At 49.8% G+C, this 17,104-nt stretch overlaps 6 protein-coding genes across 6 annotated transcripts; 2 read left to right on the top strand and 4 right to left on the bottom strand.

Annotated features, from left to right (window-relative positions):
* Positions 1-1,494: 1,494 nt before the first annotated feature.
* Positions 1,495-3,713, top strand: BDZ83DRAFT_758923 (general substrate transporter; the record flags this gene model as incomplete). Its single annotated transcript, XM_060515111.1, has 10 exons — positions 1,495-1,700; positions 1,768-1,916; positions 1,971-2,156; positions 2,214-2,260; positions 2,312-2,419; positions 2,478-2,884; positions 2,945-3,107; positions 3,172-3,195; positions 3,284-3,399; positions 3,464-3,713. 10 exons carry the CDS (start codon positions 1,495-1,497, stop codon positions 3,711-3,713), a joined length of 1,656 nt encoding a protein of 551 aa, XP_060357258.1.
* Positions 3,693-4,994, bottom strand: BDZ83DRAFT_644981 (S-adenosyl-L-methionine-dependent methyltransferase). Its single transcript, XM_060509802.1, has one exon. The coding sequence runs from the start codon at positions 4,884-4,886 to the stop codon at positions 3,819-3,821; it is 1,068 nt and encodes a 355-aa protein (XP_060357257.1). The 5' UTR covers positions 4,887-4,994; the 3' UTR covers positions 3,693-3,818.
* Positions 4,995-6,525: 1,531 nt separating this feature from the next.
* Positions 6,526-8,293, top strand: BDZ83DRAFT_745969 (amidase signature domain-containing protein; the record flags this gene model as incomplete). Its single annotated transcript, XM_060513199.1, has 7 exons — positions 6,526-7,076; positions 7,139-7,237; positions 7,274-7,443; positions 7,474-7,566; positions 7,624-7,694; positions 7,780-7,810; positions 7,941-8,293. The coding sequence occupies exons 1-7, from the start codon at positions 6,985-6,987 to the stop codon at positions 8,291-8,293; spliced, it is 909 nt and encodes a 302-aa protein (XP_060357256.1). The 5' UTR covers positions 6,526-6,984.
* Positions 8,294-9,026: 733 nt separating this feature from the next.
* BDZ83DRAFT_758920 (cytochrome P450 2D18) lies at positions 9,027-10,969 on the bottom strand (the record flags this gene model as incomplete). The annotated part of the gene is made up of 6 exons (XM_060515110.1): positions 9,027-9,531; positions 9,603-10,075; positions 10,153-10,176; positions 10,238-10,373; positions 10,442-10,726; positions 10,779-10,969. The coding sequence occupies 6 exons, from the start codon at positions 10,967-10,969 to the stop codon at positions 9,027-9,029; spliced, it is 1,614 nt and encodes a 537-aa protein (XP_060357255.1).
* Positions 10,970-12,301: 1,332 nt separating this feature from the next.
* On the bottom strand, positions 12,302-13,539 carry BDZ83DRAFT_772854 (phosphatidylethanolamine-binding protein; the record flags this gene model as incomplete). Its single annotated transcript, XM_060515397.1, has 2 exons — positions 12,302-13,337; positions 13,389-13,539. The coding sequence occupies 2 exons, from the start codon at positions 13,537-13,539 to the stop codon at positions 12,721-12,723; spliced, it is 768 nt and encodes a 255-aa protein (XP_060357254.1). The 3' UTR covers positions 12,302-12,720.
* Positions 13,540-14,877: 1,338 nt separating this feature from the next.
* Positions 14,878-15,436, bottom strand: BDZ83DRAFT_644975 (uncharacterized protein; the record flags this gene model as incomplete). Its single annotated transcript, XM_060509801.1, has 3 exons — positions 15,404-15,436; positions 15,024-15,247; positions 14,878-14,970 (listed from the first exon to the last, which is right to left on the bottom strand). Exons 2-3 carry the CDS (start codon positions 15,173-15,175, stop codon positions 14,880-14,882), a joined length of 243 nt encoding a protein of 80 aa, XP_060357253.1. The 5' UTR covers positions 15,176-15,247; positions 15,404-15,436.
* Between the last annotated feature and the right edge of the window lie 1,668 nt (positions 15,437-17,104).

The raw sequence follows: 17,104 nt of genomic DNA, 5'->3' as shown, positions 1-17,104 counted from the left end.
GTCAAGACGGACCCTGTGGCAGATCCGCTCGGAGCAGATGCGGTAGAGGCTGCGGGCCCCTCGGCCGAGGTAGGGGCGTCGGTGGTGGCATCAAGCTGGCTTCCCGTTAGGCTGGGCCGGGTCGGCTGTGCCTCGGCGTCGCGGCGTCGCTTAGCTCTTGAGGTGGGGTTCGGCTCCGGAGGTGTCCCGGAGCCTGGTTCGGGGTCGGCTTGGTCGGCCGACATCAGTCCGGTGCCCGACGGCGGCTGTGAGGCCATCGCGGATGCGGGCTCCGGCAAGGGGAGGTGAAGAGTTTTCGGCTGTTAGTAATTTGGTGGTAGGCTCACTCATTCACTAACAGCAGATGCCAAGAAAAATTAGGCGAGAGGGAAGTTGTAGCTTCTACACTGCAACACAGAACACAACCGGAAACTCTGAGGCGGTGCTCTTTGAGACCCACGAGACAGTGAAGGCCCTGCTGCAAGGGCATGATGACTTATTAGAAAGATTCGAAAGCAGTCTTCCCCAAGATTATCTTCATCGGAGGCATGAAGCAGCAGCAACGAGGCAAAGCTAGTACCCCGCAAAGACAGTATTCTACTTTATACATGGAGTTTCTGATCTCACATCAAGCCACATTGGAGGAACGTCATATGACAAGATCGACTCGGCTCATCTGTGCCTGCATTGAGTCCGGGTCAACGGAAGCGCTCGGTACACAAGCATCTTGGTGATTGGTCCTGAGCTTTTCCGGTTTTTGAAGAATTCAGGTCCCTTTTCCGTGCTGAATCCCTTGTTCGTGGAACGCTCGTTTCTTATCCAAGTGCACCCAAATTCTTCCTGGCAGCTTTTCCCAACTTGCGGAGATCCTCCGCCACTCCCACGTTCAAAATCACCCAACCAACCGTAACCCGCCAATGCCGCTTTCCCCACAACTGCCAAATGCTCTTGGCGCACTTCCCCTCTTTCTGAACAGCTCTAGAGTCTTGATCCTACCGTCAGCTTGTGAGACATTGCTGCCGGCTGTTTCTCACTTTTTCCAGTATGGGTCTAGGAAGATCCTTGAGACTTAGCTGCTCTTGCTCCTCAGCAACACTTTTTGGATTTCACGTACGGGGTTTTATAATGCCATCCAACCATAGGCCATATTGTCAACCCCAGACTTTTGCAAATCCAGTCTGGGGCTGCGGGGTGACTCGATCATGTGGGGATGGAGAGCCAAGATTTCTTGATATTGGCACGCTTTGAGAAGCTACTTACATGCACTTTTGTATACATCAGCCATGTTACATATACCTCTCCAAATGCCGAGACCTTACAATGTGATGGTTCGGATACAATAGCATGCCGGTCGTTTGGAGGAATCCTATACTCTGTGTCTGCCGTGTCTTTATATAGATCAGCCAGCAACCCTCACGAACCCGAAGCCGGCCGCCCCAAGCAACCGTTGTGTAACTCATAACATTATCCCTTGCGGTTATTCTTCAATAGGTTTGGGAGAATTTCTCGGTCACAATGGCTTCGAAAGGCGAATCTGAGGTGCGTCATCTACGCAAGGCAGCTGAAAATGAGGTCGAAGAAAAGCTTGGTCAATCGGCTATTTACGAAGCCAAGCAAGCTTCAGACGATGAGCATGCGCAGACCCTTCGGCAGGCATTCAGCGAGAACCGTAAGGCGGTATTCTGGTCTGTTATGATCTCCATGTCTATTGTGATGGAAGGGTGGGTAATCTCTGTTTTTGAGTCTTTAACAATCCTAAAATACTTGCTCAGCATTGATTCCTTTTAGATACGATGTCATCCTGATCAACAACTTCTTTGCCTACCCAGAGTTTCAAAAGAAGTATGGCAGTTGGTACGGCGAGGACATTGGCTTTCAGGTTTCTGGACCGTGGCAAACAGGTCTAACGATGGCCTCCACGGTCGGTGCCATCTTTGGTTAGTGCTTCCAATCTGTTGGCCAACCCCCGATTGGAGACTGACACCGGCCAGGCGGGTTGATGAATGGATACTTCGCATCCAAATACGGCTATCGGTGGGTCATGATCGGCGCCATGTTCTTCTTGAACTGTTTCATCTTCGTGGTATTCTTTGCGCACTCTGCCGCCATGCTTCTAGTCGGGCAAATTCTTTGCGGCCTTTCCTGGGGTGTTTTTGCAACGCTGAGTCCAGCTTATGGTAAACCTCATCACTTATGTTCCAAGCCGTCTACACTGCTGACCAGTCATGCCATAGCTTCCGAAGTTTGTCCCACGAACCTTCGCGGTTACATGACTACATATGTGTGTTGTATCTATGGGCTGCCATCAAGTGTCACGACTAACCCGAGTCAGGTAAATCTTTGCTGGGCAACAGGTCAGCTTATTGCTGCTGGTGTGCTCCGCGGTTGTCTGAGCATTGAAGGCGAGATGGCCTACCGGATCCCTTTCGCAATTCAATGGGTGAGTTTGCCCCAAGAGTCTACCTGGTACTAGTTGTCGATACGCATCACCTAACAAGACCATTGATAAGCTCTGGCCTGTCCCTCTGATGGTTGTTTCATATCTGGCACCTGAGAGTCCGTGGTATCTAGTCCGAAAAGATCGCCTTGAAGATGCTAGACGGTCCATCGAGCGACTCAGCCGCAACAAGACTCAAGACCAAATTAATGCCCAGCTAGCAATGATGGTTCACACAACCAAGGTCGAATCTGGAGTGACAAGCGGTGTGACATACCTCGATTGCTTCAGGGGAATCGATCGTCGACGCACTGAAATATGCTGTGTTGCGTTTGCAGGCCAAGTCATGTCTGGCAGCAGCTTCGCTTACACCCCGACATACTTCTTCACTACTGCGGGAATGAAGACGGCGAATGCGTTCGAACTGAGCCTGGGAGCAAAGGGAATGGCTTTCCTTGGGACCGTTCTGTAAGAATCGCGGTATTAAACATTCCGACAATTAAGGTCAAGCTAACTCTGAATGTTTAGATCATGGTGGCTCATCACTCATTGGGGACGACGGGCGATATATGTTACTGGCATTGGAGCTCTCACTGTCATCCTGTTCATCATAGGCATTCTTGACGTGTCCGCTGGCGAGAAGGGCCTTTGGCCATCTGGCGGTCTTTGTGTCTTCTGGCTTTTTATTTACGTGAGTGAGACCTCCTTTTACATCAGAGAAACTAAAATCAAGAGGGCGAAGCTGACGATTATAGTCTCTCACCATTGGACCTATTACTGTACGTCACTGAGACCCAAGTACCCAAGTCCATTTAGTCTCTCTGTCACCCTGGCGCGTAGAAAGAGGGTTTCTAATAAAGGCAACAGTATAGCGTCATCAGCGAGACGTCTTCGGTTCGGCTTCGCCCACTGACAGTTGTGCTATCGCGAAATGCCTACCAGCTTGTCAATATTGTCTCACAAGTCCTACAGACTTACATGATGTGAGTACCGTCTCGCTGAAACTGATATTGATCGAGAAAACAGATGCTTATCACCGATGTAAAGGAACCCTACAGAGTGGAATCTGAAAGGCAAGGCCGGCTTCTTCTGGGCGGGAACCGCCGGGATCATCTTCATTTGGTCATATTTCCGGCTACCTGAGTGTAAAGGCCGTACGTACGAGGAGTTGGACATGCTCTTTGCAAGAGGAATACCGGCTAGAGACTTTTCAAAGGCTCATGTGGATGCTTACGAGGAAGCTTCGGATCATGTCGAAGATGTTATGGAAGCAACACCACGGAAGCAGGACCCTTAAATAACGCGCTTTGCTATGATAACTCGAGATAGTCTAACCAGCGCTGCTAATGCCGCAAAAGAGCCCACCAAACTCACTCAAGACTGTTGATGATTGCCATAGAACTTACAAAGGCTTCTGGCCAGTGACGACAATGAAGTCGAAGATGGGGTGAACGTCTCTCTTTCGTACCGCCGCTCGAACCCCAGCATTGAGGACAGTGACCTCCTCTGGAGACCATCCCAAAACGTCCTTGAACAGCGCGGCAGTGAATGCCTCTACCCCTTCCAGGAAGTTAACTCCCATAAGTGTGCCGACCTCCTTCAATCTGGCGTCTCTAGGCCAGCTGCCAATGGGCAGCTTGAACCTTTGCTCGCCCACCTTCTGGAAACCAGCCTCTTCGGTCCAGCGCTTAAAGGACGGCGCCGGGTCCATTGTTCTCCCAATCTTCTCACACGCCTCCATGAGTCCGTCCATCATTTGGACCATGGCGTTGTCCGGCTTGAGGGAGCCATCTTCGGAGTAGAGAGTGTTTGCAGATTCTTGGAACTCGACCCAGCCGCCGGGTTTCAGGTTCTCGTAAATTTGGTTCACGAGCCTAGGCCAGTCCTTGATTGAACCTGCCATGTAACGGCAGTGGATGTAATCGTATTGCTCGGGCTCCGCCCAGTCTAGCTCAACGTCGTCGATGATGAACTTGACGTTCGGTGGCACCCATTGTGGCTGGATGGGACTGAGGTCGTTTCCGACAATCACTTCGGCCTCGGGGTGCTCGTCTCCAAACTGAATAGGCCAGATGCCGGTGCCGGTGCCGATATCGAGAACCTTCAGTCCCTCTGTCTTGATGGGAGCAAGATACAGGCGATCATTCATCAACCTGAAGAAGACATGATGGATCATATCAAGCCGGTCCTGTTCCTCCTCGTCATTGGGGAAATTGTAGGAACCGGATTGATAGCCATGGTACCGGCGACCGTGCTTCCATTCGTATGTTGACGTGACTGACTTGAGCGAGGTGCTTGCGCGAGAAGCCTCATCATCGCCCCAAGACGAGTCATTTTCTTCCCGATCGACTTCTACCTCCACTTCGGGAGCGGGCCGCTCGGGCTCGGGCTCGGGCTCAGGCTCAGCCCCGGCTCTAATTTGGGGGCTAGCCGGAGTTGAAGTGGCAGGAGTTGGAGTTGGTTCTGCCATTTTCCTTTCGTCGGGGGTAATGGGAGAGCCTTGAGGACTGAATCGATTGAGCAAGAGACTTCAACGATCAGGGAGTGTAAGGTGATCCGGGTACTCGGTAACGCCTCGTGGAGAAATGAAGGAAGATCAGAAGAAAAAGAAGAAAGCAACGCTGTTCTTCAACGGTCAGTCTCAGTCTAGAACCCGCTGCGGGGCGTCAGGGAAGATGGTGTGGCACCCGACGGGGGCATCACGGACCTGTAAGGTGAAGACTCGCGACTTTGGTCGTAATCTTGATGGAGCGCATAAAGCGGATCGTCCGGTTTCCTGACTCTGAGAGGTCGATTGCCCGCTAATTTGGTGTGCTAAGTTCAGACTAGAGTCGCTGACGACAAGGATACTCGTGGTGCAACGTCCCATCAACGGCTGGCCATTGACAGCATTCGGTAATTGATCTGCAAAGTTGGGATGCCACGGAATTTCAATGTGTCCGTCCACCATCTTTTGATGATCTTCAGGAATTATTTCAGCCACTCCAGCATGGCTTATTTTACTAGGTAGGGGATACAACAGATATCCAGCTGCTCAATGGATCTCATTAACATGCCTTCTTCCTCCGACTGGTACCTCAATTGAGATTAACATTGCTCTCCTTGGTTCAATGTTGATCTCTCAGCGTATTCGGCTTGTCATACACACTCTGTGAGAGTGAGGTGCTTCTTTAGATGTTGATAATGCGGAAAGAGATTGAGGGCAGGTTTTTGGTACGTTATCTGATATTGAACTAAAAATTCTTGTCTGGTCTTTGGATGGTTTTCGATTTGGACGAACCTACGGGAGACCACAAAGAGATAGAGGATCAGAACTGTGATGCAGACTGGAGCGCCAAGGAACGCAACTTCCAGACCAATGTTTCAAGAGACATCGGAAGTTGCAGTATAAGTTTGCGTCCAACAATCGAAATATTAATCGAGCATTACCAGCATATGAGCGGCTCAAGTCATGGATTCATGGGTGTGTATGGACTTCAGCAGCTTGGTGCCTAAATCCCTTTCCGGTGTATCAGAATCTGTCCTCAACTCTTCTGAATTAAAAGACTTTACTTGAGCTCAAATGCCTTGGAAGTATTGGAAACACTACTCTCATGAGACCGGCACTACAGGTTATTCGGGGGAAGCCCTACGTCATACCTCAGAAGACTTTTTCATTAATGCATGATGTATGAGATTTGACGAAATGCTGAGCATGCAGACATGGGGTCATCACAGAAAGAGGTCATCCAGAATAGCTCGCTTGATTCTCCAAGCACGGGAAATGTCTCAAAATTCAACGGACGCATTCAATGTAATGCATGTAACACACAATACGAATCAGGCCGCAGACAACCAGTGCGCGAGACAGCCGTGGACTAGCAAGTCTGAATTAATCGATCAGCCATCCACGCACTGGTTCCTCAAATGCAGCTAACGCGTGAATCAGCTGATACTATTGAGCGAGCACTAGCCACAAGCACGTATGTCTCAGAGACCACAGTTTGCTGAGGGAAACAAGCTGTAAGAAAAGTGGGATACCGGCATATCGCAAACTCTCTAATAAGGAGGCATAGCCACAATGTGATGGATCCGAAAACAGAAGTGCTGAAATGATGGTTTGGGCCTCTGGCGATAATTGCAATCATCATTAAGATCCGGCGACATATATGTGAGTCGAAGCCCAAGTCCCACAAATCGTTCTAGAAAGAATTGAGTCTTGTCGCAGTTCGAAGTTCCGCCTTTCACGCTGGCTATAAGATACACTGATTCCATGCGAAATAACCATTCATGAATTCTCGTACTTGGCCCTCGTTCCTTACTCTATTCCAGCCATCTCCTGTCCTGCTACCTTAAGCTGAGAAAAGATGCATCTATTTGTACCATCCTTTAAAGTACCCGTATGGTATCAATCCAGATCGTTGCTGGTATTGGCATACCTTGTGACTCCGGCCGTTGGCCAACTTGTGGCTAGCACCAGCTTGGTGACTCCTTTGTTTCCGCTCCTGCAGAATGGAAATCTCACGGAACTCTTCCGCATGCCTATTTGCGCTGGAACCTTCAACTAAGAAGAAGCGACCATCGACCAGATGCAGAAGGCCATGGAAAATGGCATTCTGACGTCTCAACAGCTGGTCATGTGCTACATGCAACGCACTTTCCAGACTCAAGAGTACATCAGGTTAGCGTTCCTGCGCTGAATGTTCAGCTCATATTTACTAAGTAATAATTCCATCACAATAGTTCCGTAATGCAATTGAATCCGGACGTCATGACGATCGCAGCCAAAAGGGACGAACAACGAAAAGCAGGCCAAGTTCTCGTTCCCCTCCATGGAATCCCGTTCACTGTCAAAGACAACATCGCGACATAAGACAGTATGGAAACAACTGTTAGGAGCTATGCACTACTCGGCAGTATCGTACCTCGCGATGCCTTTGTGGTTGCTTGTTTGAGAGAAGCAGGAGCTGTACTCTTCGGGAAGTCCACAATGAGCGAATGGGCCGACATGCGGAGTACAGGATACTCTGTGGGATACTCTCCGCGCGGTGGACAGCCATGAAGCCCTTATAAGTTAGTTTTCAATCCCATGGGAAGTAGCTCAGGCAGTGCAGTAGGAGTGGCTGCCAATGCGATCGCCTTTTCTCTCGGCACAGAAACCGACGGCAGTGGTAAGACTATGGCCTTGTTTCATTGACCACACACATTTGTCGCTAACTCGGCACCAGTCATTAGACCTGCTCATAAAAATGGCGTCGTAGGCATCAAGCCGACTGTCGGACTGGCTTCACAAGACGGGGTACGTTGATCACACGTCAATGAAAAGCTGAGCCCACACACGCAGAAATCCGAGTTGACCTAATCCATACAGAGTCATACCAGAGTGCGAACATCAAGACACGGTCGGCACCTTCGGTCGAACTGTCCGTGACGCAGTGTACGCCCTTGATGCTATCTACGATAACGATCCAAGAGACAACTACTCCCAAGCTCAGATTGGAAAGACGCCTATATCGGGTGGTTATGCTCAGTATCTAACAAAAAGACTGCCTGCACAACGCGACATTCGGCATCCCATGGAACAGCTTTTGGGCCATCGCGAACGAAGAAACCAAGGCACAGCTTGGCAGTCTGATAAACCTCATCCAGGAAAATGGCGGCACCATCATTAACGGTACTGAGATCACCAATCATGTGACTGTTGTGAATAAAGCAGGCTGGGATTGGAATTGGCAAGGCAAAATAGGTCACCCTGAAAAATCGGAGTATACCGTCGTTCTGGTTGATTTCGATAACAACATCAAGAAATATCTCTCTGAACTCCAGAACACGAAAATGCGATCGCTCGAAGATATCATCAAATTCAACTACGAGAACGACGGGACCGAAGGAGGGTAACTCTTTGATGGGGGCAACACAACGCCCGGACGTTACAGAGTGTACCACGGCCTTCCAGCTTTCCGGTCTGGACAAGATGGCTTCTTAATGTCTAACGAGACGCAAGGAGATCGGAACGATACCTACTGGCAGGCCCTTAACTACATGCAGAACACCACGCGTGGCGGCATCGACGCTGCACAGAGTCACAATGGAAAACGGCTGTCAGGCTTGCTCGTGCCTATCTCAGTAGCCCAGACATACCAGATAGCGGCGCAGGCCGGGTACCCGATGATCACGATCCCGGCAGGAGTATATTCCGACACCGGTATGCCTTTTGGGTTGGGAATCATGCAAACTGCGTTTGCGGAAAAAGAACTCGTGCGATGGGCCAGTGCTATCGAAGACTTACAACTGATCTTGGACACACCGCTCAAAAGAACGCGACCGAAGTGGTTGAGGCACCTGGAAAGGCCCATTCCCATCGGCCGGGAGCCGAAGGCCGGGAGCCGAAGGGTAATTGAAATAGCCGTGAGGTTATCCACTCAATCGCCCAGAATAAGTAGCCGAAGGCTTTGAGTGACGAAAGAAACACATAATTTACATTAGGGATAGAACTTATTCCCAAGTACACAAACTTCAATCATACTTGCTGAGCCCCTTTCAAATCTCAAACTAAGCCTCCACATGTGCACGAGGTCGAAGATATCCAGGCACACTACAGATCTGTGTCTATAAAGCCTCAGATAGTTGCCTACTCCCATTGCTTCAAAAACTCCACGGCCTCGTCGAAATTTTGTCGTATGACCTCGACATGCTTCTCGCTCCTCGGCACAAACTTCACCTTGTATTTCTTAGGGGTGTGCAGAAGCCCCTCAATGTACCCTTCAGGGCTCGAATCTAGTTCGACCTCCTCCCCATCGGACCCAATCGCTGGCTCAATCTTGAATGCCCAAAGAATCTGTGCTACCATACGCCATTGAGACCGCTCAGCGAGATGCAGCCCGACGCACATTCGTCGCCCTGCACCGTACGAGTAGTGATCACGCTCTTCGTACTTGGGTGAAGCGGCGAGTTCAGGTGCGAGTTTGTCGGCGACAGGGATGTAGCGGTCTGGGTCGTAGGTGAAAGGGTCCGGCGACAAGTCGCTATTGTGGTTGAGTGCGTATGCTGGAATGAAGATGGAGGAGCCAGCTGGGATGAACATGTCACCGTACCATCGGTCTTGCTTGGACGCGTGAGGTACACCGGTAGGTACTCTAGGTGCATTGCCTAACATTAGCATCATGCTCGAACTCGGAACGGGTTGATCACTGATCAGACTACTCACACTGGTTTCACTCGCAACCCTTCTTTCACAATGCAATTAATGTACGGCAAGCTTTTGAAGTCAGACCAATTGGGAAATCTTTCTGTGCCACAGACTCTGTCGAGTTCGACTCTTGCTTTCTCCTGAACGTCAGGGTGCTTCGCCAGGAGCAAAATATTCGTTAGGGTCGCTGTGGCTGTGGTATCGGCAGCTGCCATCTGCAGGCCTCCTAGGAAGTTATTGAACGCTGTGTAGCTGAGGGGCACATCGCACTTGATTTCTTCGTCGAGAAGTTTGTCAATGAGAGACTCCCTCTTGGTACCCTGGCTCCGCCGCAATTCCACGTCTTCGCGAGCTTTGGTCCAGATGTTTGTTATGGTGTGGTATAACTCCTTTCCACGTTGCCTGGACTTGGCTAAACGATCTGGAATCCATTTGAGAATAGGAAATTGGTCCACAGGTAGGTAAGAACCAGGCTCGAGAATGGTGGAAACCTTCACAAAATCAGCTGAGTTCTTCTCCAAGCTTCGGAAAAGAAGTTTCGGAAAAAGACAATGATGGAACTGCTTACCCCATCCATGGCGATGTAAACTGCCTGGTTCGGATTAGCTTGTGTAACAAAATTGACAAACCTGAATTAAGGAGGAAGGACTTACATATGCCCAGAAACTTTCCCAACTGGGAGCACGCTGGCCGAATATTGTGATGGTTGCGATAGAAGCAGTTGTCCTTTTCACGCTCTTCATGAATTCATCAGGCTTCTTTAGTAGGTCGTACATTAAGAAAGAAATCCTGCCCACGTTAGACGCAATGCTTCTGGGGGCTATATGCAATCATTTGCATTTGTGCTCCAAACTTACTCAGACTCTTGTACTCCCCTTAGTGCGCCATCGAGATTCTTCGGGGAGAAGTACGTGGCTGCAATCTTCCGTTCTGCTCTCCATACAGGACCATCATGCATCAAAGAAGTATTCTCTTGACGCATAGCGAGGTCATACTGCTGATCGACTGGTCTGTCGTTGTAATACGCCCCTTTTGATGTCAAGAGTTCGTGAACGGCATGTCTGTCATTAAGCACAACCATAGTGCTTTGCCCGACTTTGAGAGAGTAGATCGATCCATACTGATCAGCCCACTCTTTGAGTCTATTCTTGATCAGCGATAAGGATAACTCTCATGGGCCCGGCTAGTACTTACTTGGTGTACATGCCTCTCGATGGAATCAGATGAGCATTTCCAAGGATGGGAAGAGTTGGTGGACCGGGCGGAAGATATTTCTCTCTACTGCCGAAGGTGAGGATCTTGAATGCGAGGAACGCCGCTGGAATGATCCAAATAAGTGACGGGTAGCTACCCAGCACGGGTAAATCGATCGTTGTCACTGTCATAGCGAATGTTCTGGCATGAACTGACCAGAATCGACGATGGAGGATCACGGATCCAGTCTCGAGTTAAGTATAATGAAAGAGAGAGGCAAACGCGTGGTATCGGAGATTCATACAAAAAGCCTAATCATAACTGCTGGCAGTCCATTTCACTTCGCACATCTGATCTGTCTTCCTCGGTCTAGCAACCTACTTGGCGCATGCCTGTCACAGAGTGGGGCACAGTGGTTCCCTTGCAACCGCGTCCCGTCCCGCCCGTCGTCTTAGCCGATCGGATATCTTGCTAGAGCAGACAAAGATTGGCGTGCTTGTGTGACGCTGACTGCATCTTCCGCTGAGTCAATTAGATGTTGCTAGGTTCGGCAACTGAATCGTAGAAAAGTGGTCTCTGAAGTACTTCTGCCGGGCACCAGGCCGAGAGACGTGTAAATGGGCTATCGGGTATCATTTCGCCGCTTTCTACTGAGCTGCCTACCGGGGTTCCTGTAATGGAAATGGATAAACGGGGCTCTGTGGGTAAGTTCGCCATAAGAGATCACTTGCACAAAGTGTTTCCTGCAAGGTGACGTGGTTTTGAGACAACTTGTTGAGAAAAAGCATGGAATCCTGCGAGGGCTGCACCAGTTTTGCTTTTTGACTCGACAAAGCAACAGGCGGCACGCGTAATACGCGCTTTGAAGTGTGTGGCTTTCTGGCATTGTCACTACCGCCAAGGTTTTCGATGTGATGTCTTGGAAGCCATGACTATCCAATTCAAGTGATTGTCTGGGTATCTGACGAGAAAAGTACGCGATAGCCGTTGCCTAGCTGTGATACTGACGACTTCGAAGTGATGTGGTGTGGTTCATTGATAGTCAAGCTGACTGCAGCCGCCGTAATTGCTTTCAACTCCATTGGCTCTGCTGGGAGGAGGCAAAACCCGCATAAGTAAGCTGCAATAAAATCCCCTTCGGGCATCATCAGCGATGAGATCTTCTCGGAGCAAACCCACATGTTCATCCGGCACTCTGATTGATAAAGACAATCCAGTAAATCATGCAGGTGACGAGATGCAGCGACTTTTACGCGAGTTGCCTGCCCATTGACATCAATCTGTCAGCCACAGTGGGCCAGCAACGCCATTTCTCTCTTTTTGAGCTCCACGTGCAGCACTAAGGAAGACTCTGCTCGTGTAATATACCTTGTGACTCAATGTCTTGTCTCGTGATTGGGTTGAGGGATCTCAATAACATTCTTTGACTCGGCCTCTTTTGTTTCACTCAAAATAGGTTAAACGGCGGGCATTCCATGCTTACCTGTAAGCTAGGTCTCTGACAAACAAGAAATGAGTTGTGACAAGATGTTTGTGATTAGATGCCATTATTTTCATAGGGACTCGCGAAAGCTAGTGCCCATTTCAAAGAGACTTCACAGGCAGGAAAAGCCTTGGAGTCTTGTTGATCAGACAAGGAGTAAAGACCCGAGATCGAGCGGTGTCTGTCCGGCATTTCCGGCCCACCACGGCCCCACTTCGGCCGTCTGTGCTCCCAAGGTCGCAGTGTCAATGTCATAGGCGTTGTGAAACAGGGGATGAGTGCTCAGAGATGAGATGAAACTGAGCTTGTATTATTGTATTCATTACTTGAGACGACAACCTGTCCAGAAACAAGAGGCGGATCCTGCGCCGCGCGTTCTCGTCATGGAAAAGCCGGTCTCAGAAGAGTCAAGCTTCCAGCACTTGACAAGATTTGTCGTTGAGAAACTCGCGCCTTTGCTTAGATTGCGCTAGCAAATGCGCTCAGAAGACCAGCTGCCATTGCGGTCAGGAGCACATTATTTGAGAAACTCGTCGACTTGTGTCCTGAAGAGATGCCAGAGGGGACCTTGGACGGTGTTACAGCACCGGTGGGAGCGGTGGTGGTGGAATTGCTCTTCTTCGCGTTCGCTGCAGGTCCCGGGTTGGTGACAGTGAAGAAGTTTCCGGCTACCACCTTGTTGGCTAATCCGGCGGTGGTAAGCACAGCGTTGACATCAACACCCCCGCGGGTTGAGAGCGTCTGCAGGGCAGCCGTTCCGTCTGCCGTGATGTCGCTCGTGTCGACAAGCAGCTCGATATACCGGTGCGAAAGGGGAACTCTTGCTGGAGGTGCGGGGCCCTTGTAATCCGCAATTGCGTTTGAGGTGGTTGTCAGAGTGTGGATGACGCGCTCGCCGTCGTTCAGCTTGACAGTAGTGGTTTGCGCGGCTGGCGTCAGGTCCGCCTGAGCCCAGTGCAAGAAGGTGCCGGTAGTCGGAGGGCTCGCGGTAGGAATATCGATGTCGACCATGATAATTGCGTAGCTTTTTCCGGTCAAGGGTTCGGTCGTGCCAACTGTAGGCTCCGTTTGCGTGACTGAGATAGAGATTTAGCTGTTGTCTTTCTTTGCAGCAGAAAATTACCTACGGCTTTTGGCCAGATCCACGCCATTAAGACCCGACGTCTCACCATATGCAACAATGAGGTCGACGTTGGAAGCGGGCTCGAAGCCCTCGGGGGTCTTGGCCCATGCCACCAGGGCACTGCTCAATAGGACGACAAAGGTAGGGCGATGCATTGGAGAAGCGACTAATTGCAGGATTCTGGTGAACCAAGACTCCAAAAGTCTGAAAGAAAGTTGGATGGACTGTCGTCTTATAATCAGTATGCGGAGTCGTGAAACGCCTGTCCAGTCAGCAGGGATGCGGCTCGAACACGTTCCACGCGTCTGATCCCCAGACATGAAATTTTCCTTTTACGACCCAGACCGCATTGATGGTCGAGCTCCGTCCTGACACGATACAGCGGAAACATTACGCAACCGAACTATTTCGCCTTGAGGGAGCCCTGGCTACCTATTTCCTTTGATGAACTATTCTGTAGTTCCTCGCATGTTCATCGAATCTAAGCTCGTAGTGAAGTGTACTCATGAAACCTATCGGGAAGGATAGCAGGTGGTGACCGATGCTCTCGAACCTTCTAATTATGTAGGGAATTGAAAGTCACGTTCTCGGCCCTTAGAGGCCTCCAGCCCTGATAGTCTCTCACCCAGCTGTTACGTGTTGTTTTGAGATGAAATCGGAGCAGTTCGATCATCGGAACTCCGCAATGACAATTGATGTTTGGTTAATCGGCCTAGGAACTGTAGTCAAAGTCGTCTCACGCCAACAGGCGTAGTGTCTCAAGCTGCTCGATGGGTTTGGTGTATGTTCAAAGCGGCTACTGTAATGGTCGTGCCTTTCGATGGTCTTCTACAGATACAAACTAAGATCAGTGCTTCCATTAACATATATAGATCGTCGTAAAGCCGGCGTACCTGTAGATTAAACGCAGACCAGAATTTTTATGTTCTGTTAAACTCTGGGTCTGACGTGCGCTCGAAACAGCAAGTTAAAGTAGCAACAAGCCAGATGCATGCTGCTAAGAATTTTGAGGAATGGAACAAGTTTAAAGATATTGTGGTTCGCTAACAATAGACAACAATCACAATATGAGCTGTGGCTCTAAAGAAGCTTCGATGTACAGAAACTTAGCTGTGAGAAAGAATATGCGCATGTTGATGGCGTGTTTAGCCGGCCTACTTCACCACTTGCATCTGTGGAGAATTTATATAACTCTGTCAGAACTTCACTGAAGCTCTCTTCTCCAGGTGTTTCTTCGATTCATGAGGACGCTTTTGCTAGAGTCTTGCGTCAGTCCTGTCCGCATCACGGCTTTCAACATTGCGTATGGAGTTTACCGGTACCAATGGAGAGTTGACATTTCGTGGTGCATGTAGGTAATAGTCTTGTCTTAATCATCACGCTTATCTAAGTGTCTACAGGACCAAATGGTTCGTACTAAACTCTTGCCAGAGAGAAGCAGTAGTAGTAGTAGTAGTAGTAGTAGTAGTAGTAGTAGTAGTTGAAAGGTCTAGTCTTACTCATTGTCTATGTACCTATAAAAGTCGTCGGCACGTGCTACGGCCTTGCCTGCCTCAACATAACAGGCCCTGGATCCAAGTCGTCCGCTATCGTGAGTCGTCAAACAATTGATCTTGAATTTGCTCACGAAGACACAAACCGATCTATGACAGGAAGCGACACAGTCCGATGCATTGAATAAATGGATATGAGCCAAAGGCTTCTGCCGGCGCAAGTCGTAGAGCAGTCAAACCACAGGTGAATAGCAGCAATAAATTTGGATAAGCACGATGAAATCGGATAAAGTGCCATTCATTGAGTAATTGTGTCACTTCTAAGGTTGGCGTGATCTTTCATCGTACAAGGGCGGATATGAAAAACACGCTGCCCGCGATTTCGTCATCAGCTTGTCCTTTATAGACAAAGGTCGCAACTCAAGTATGCGTATCGACCGTACCGGCGTATTAGACTTTGTCGAGTGCCCGCGCTAAGGTAAGGTACTGAGACCAGGGCCTCAACGTTGTGTTGCTAGGTACGTACCGTGAAACTTTGGTTTCCAGCCATTGATATAACCCACGAACGGCTTTCGCCGAAATGAATAGTAGAAAGAATACATCCCTTCTGATGGGTTGGTTGCTCGTTGCAATCAAAACATGTTATATGTTTTAAACTAGTCCGGGAGTTTCGGGCATACGGTGCTTCGATGGGCATCGCTCACCTATCCCCACTGAAGAAGAGATTCGTCAATCTACAACTCAATCGCGGCATCGCCAGACCACGTCACTGGGTCGGACCCTGCACTTGGTTTCTCGGCGCGATCTCGACCGCCTCGTCTTTCACATATCACTATAAGAAGTTGTTTAACTAACCCTCGAAAAGCGAGTGCCATGCCTTTTAGACGTTTGGGGCTGATCGCATACATGAAGTCGAGATTCGCCGCGGACCACCTGCTGCTCCGAGCCTACGATAAGCGCTGACCTGCAATCTTGTCAGCTGACAGCCTCCAAGATTACAAGGGGCATCGGGTCCGGGGAAGCTGCCGGCTCCCAGGATACTGGCGTATTCCTCGGGAAGAGCGTCCCTTGACGATAGGGTGCGAATCCGATTATTGAGCATGGAATAGAGTTACACTAAGAGCATCGCTGTTCCCGGTTTTCCTTGCGGCTGGAATTACGCCACGCGGGACGACTTAATTTATTTGAGCGCTTTGACCGTGCTATTTGACAACGTCAGGCCACATCGGGAGACTTACGACTCGCTGAGCGGTAGGTTCTTTTGTATCCACAAACCGACGAAGCGCCATTGTTTGACCATTTTGGAGAGGATTACACTTGATCCTTGTTGTCATCGGTTTCTCCTCAACACTTATTAGCCGAGGTAGACGCGGCCTTCACTTCCAAGTTTCACTATGTGCCACATAGTCGTCTACAGAGTCCAAAGAGGAACGAATACTACTGCCACGACTCAATAAGCGAGCTTCGTATCCATAGCAGCCCACCGGCTTACTATTCTCGCCCGTAGCGCGGAGCACTAGCTCAAACACGATTTATGCCGACACCTGCCCCAAGCGGATAATCAAAAGGGGAGTACGGAAAGCCGCTGAGGAGCGGAAACATAGGTCTCCAATGCTCGTCTTCTCCGCGCCGCTCGCGGTCCGGTCGCTATCCGCTGGGCGGAACTACCGGGGAATTTTTACCAATCACTCGATCGTAAGTTTGAGTTAAGAACAAGCGGAATGGTAGTATATGACGAATGGACGATGTAACAAGGTCTCGAATGTTAAACAGAGTTTAGTAAAGCTTCGTCCTGGAGACCGAAGAGGAGTGGGTGGAATACCCATAAGGCCATTCAAGAATCCCACCATCCAGCGAGGCAGCGCTGTAAGTTTGAAGCATGTTTTGTAAGACACATCTCGCAGCCAGCCACTTTTATCTCTACCTTGTCAACAAAGCACTCAAAGATCATACGGCTGAGACAAGCGTCTCGAACCACACCTGTCAGACAAGCAGGCCTGCAGATCTCGCTCAAGACCACGTGTGTGGGGAGATAACGTCAGACATCCGCCGCGGAAGCCGACATTGACATGGTCTTTGACTCGAGTCCGAGTCTCGTTGAAGAATTGTTGTTGTTCCAACACCTGTTTTGCTGGCCCTTGGCAGGCGGACAGAGCACGATGCTTGAATCATAACCGTGGTCCCTCCACATGCACCACTACTAATCAGGCCAAGCTAAACCAGGGAC

Source organism: Colletotrichum acutatum (genome assembly GCF_030867785.1).
Source record: "Colletotrichum acutatum strain CBS 112980 chromosome Unknown BDZ83scaffold_287, whole genome shotgun sequence".
Taxonomy (NCBI): Eukaryota; Fungi; Ascomycota; class Sordariomycetes; order Glomerellales; family Glomerellaceae; genus Colletotrichum; species Colletotrichum acutatum.
Note: the sequence above shows the minus strand (reverse complement) of the source record. Positions and strands in the feature narration are given on the sequence as shown.

What these genes read in the sequence shown, in the direction of transcription:
- BDZ83DRAFT_644981 (XM_060509802.1), bottom strand. Translation starts at nt 4,886, where the DNA reads ATGGCAGAACCAACTCCAACTCCTGCCACTTCAACTCCGGCTAGCCCC.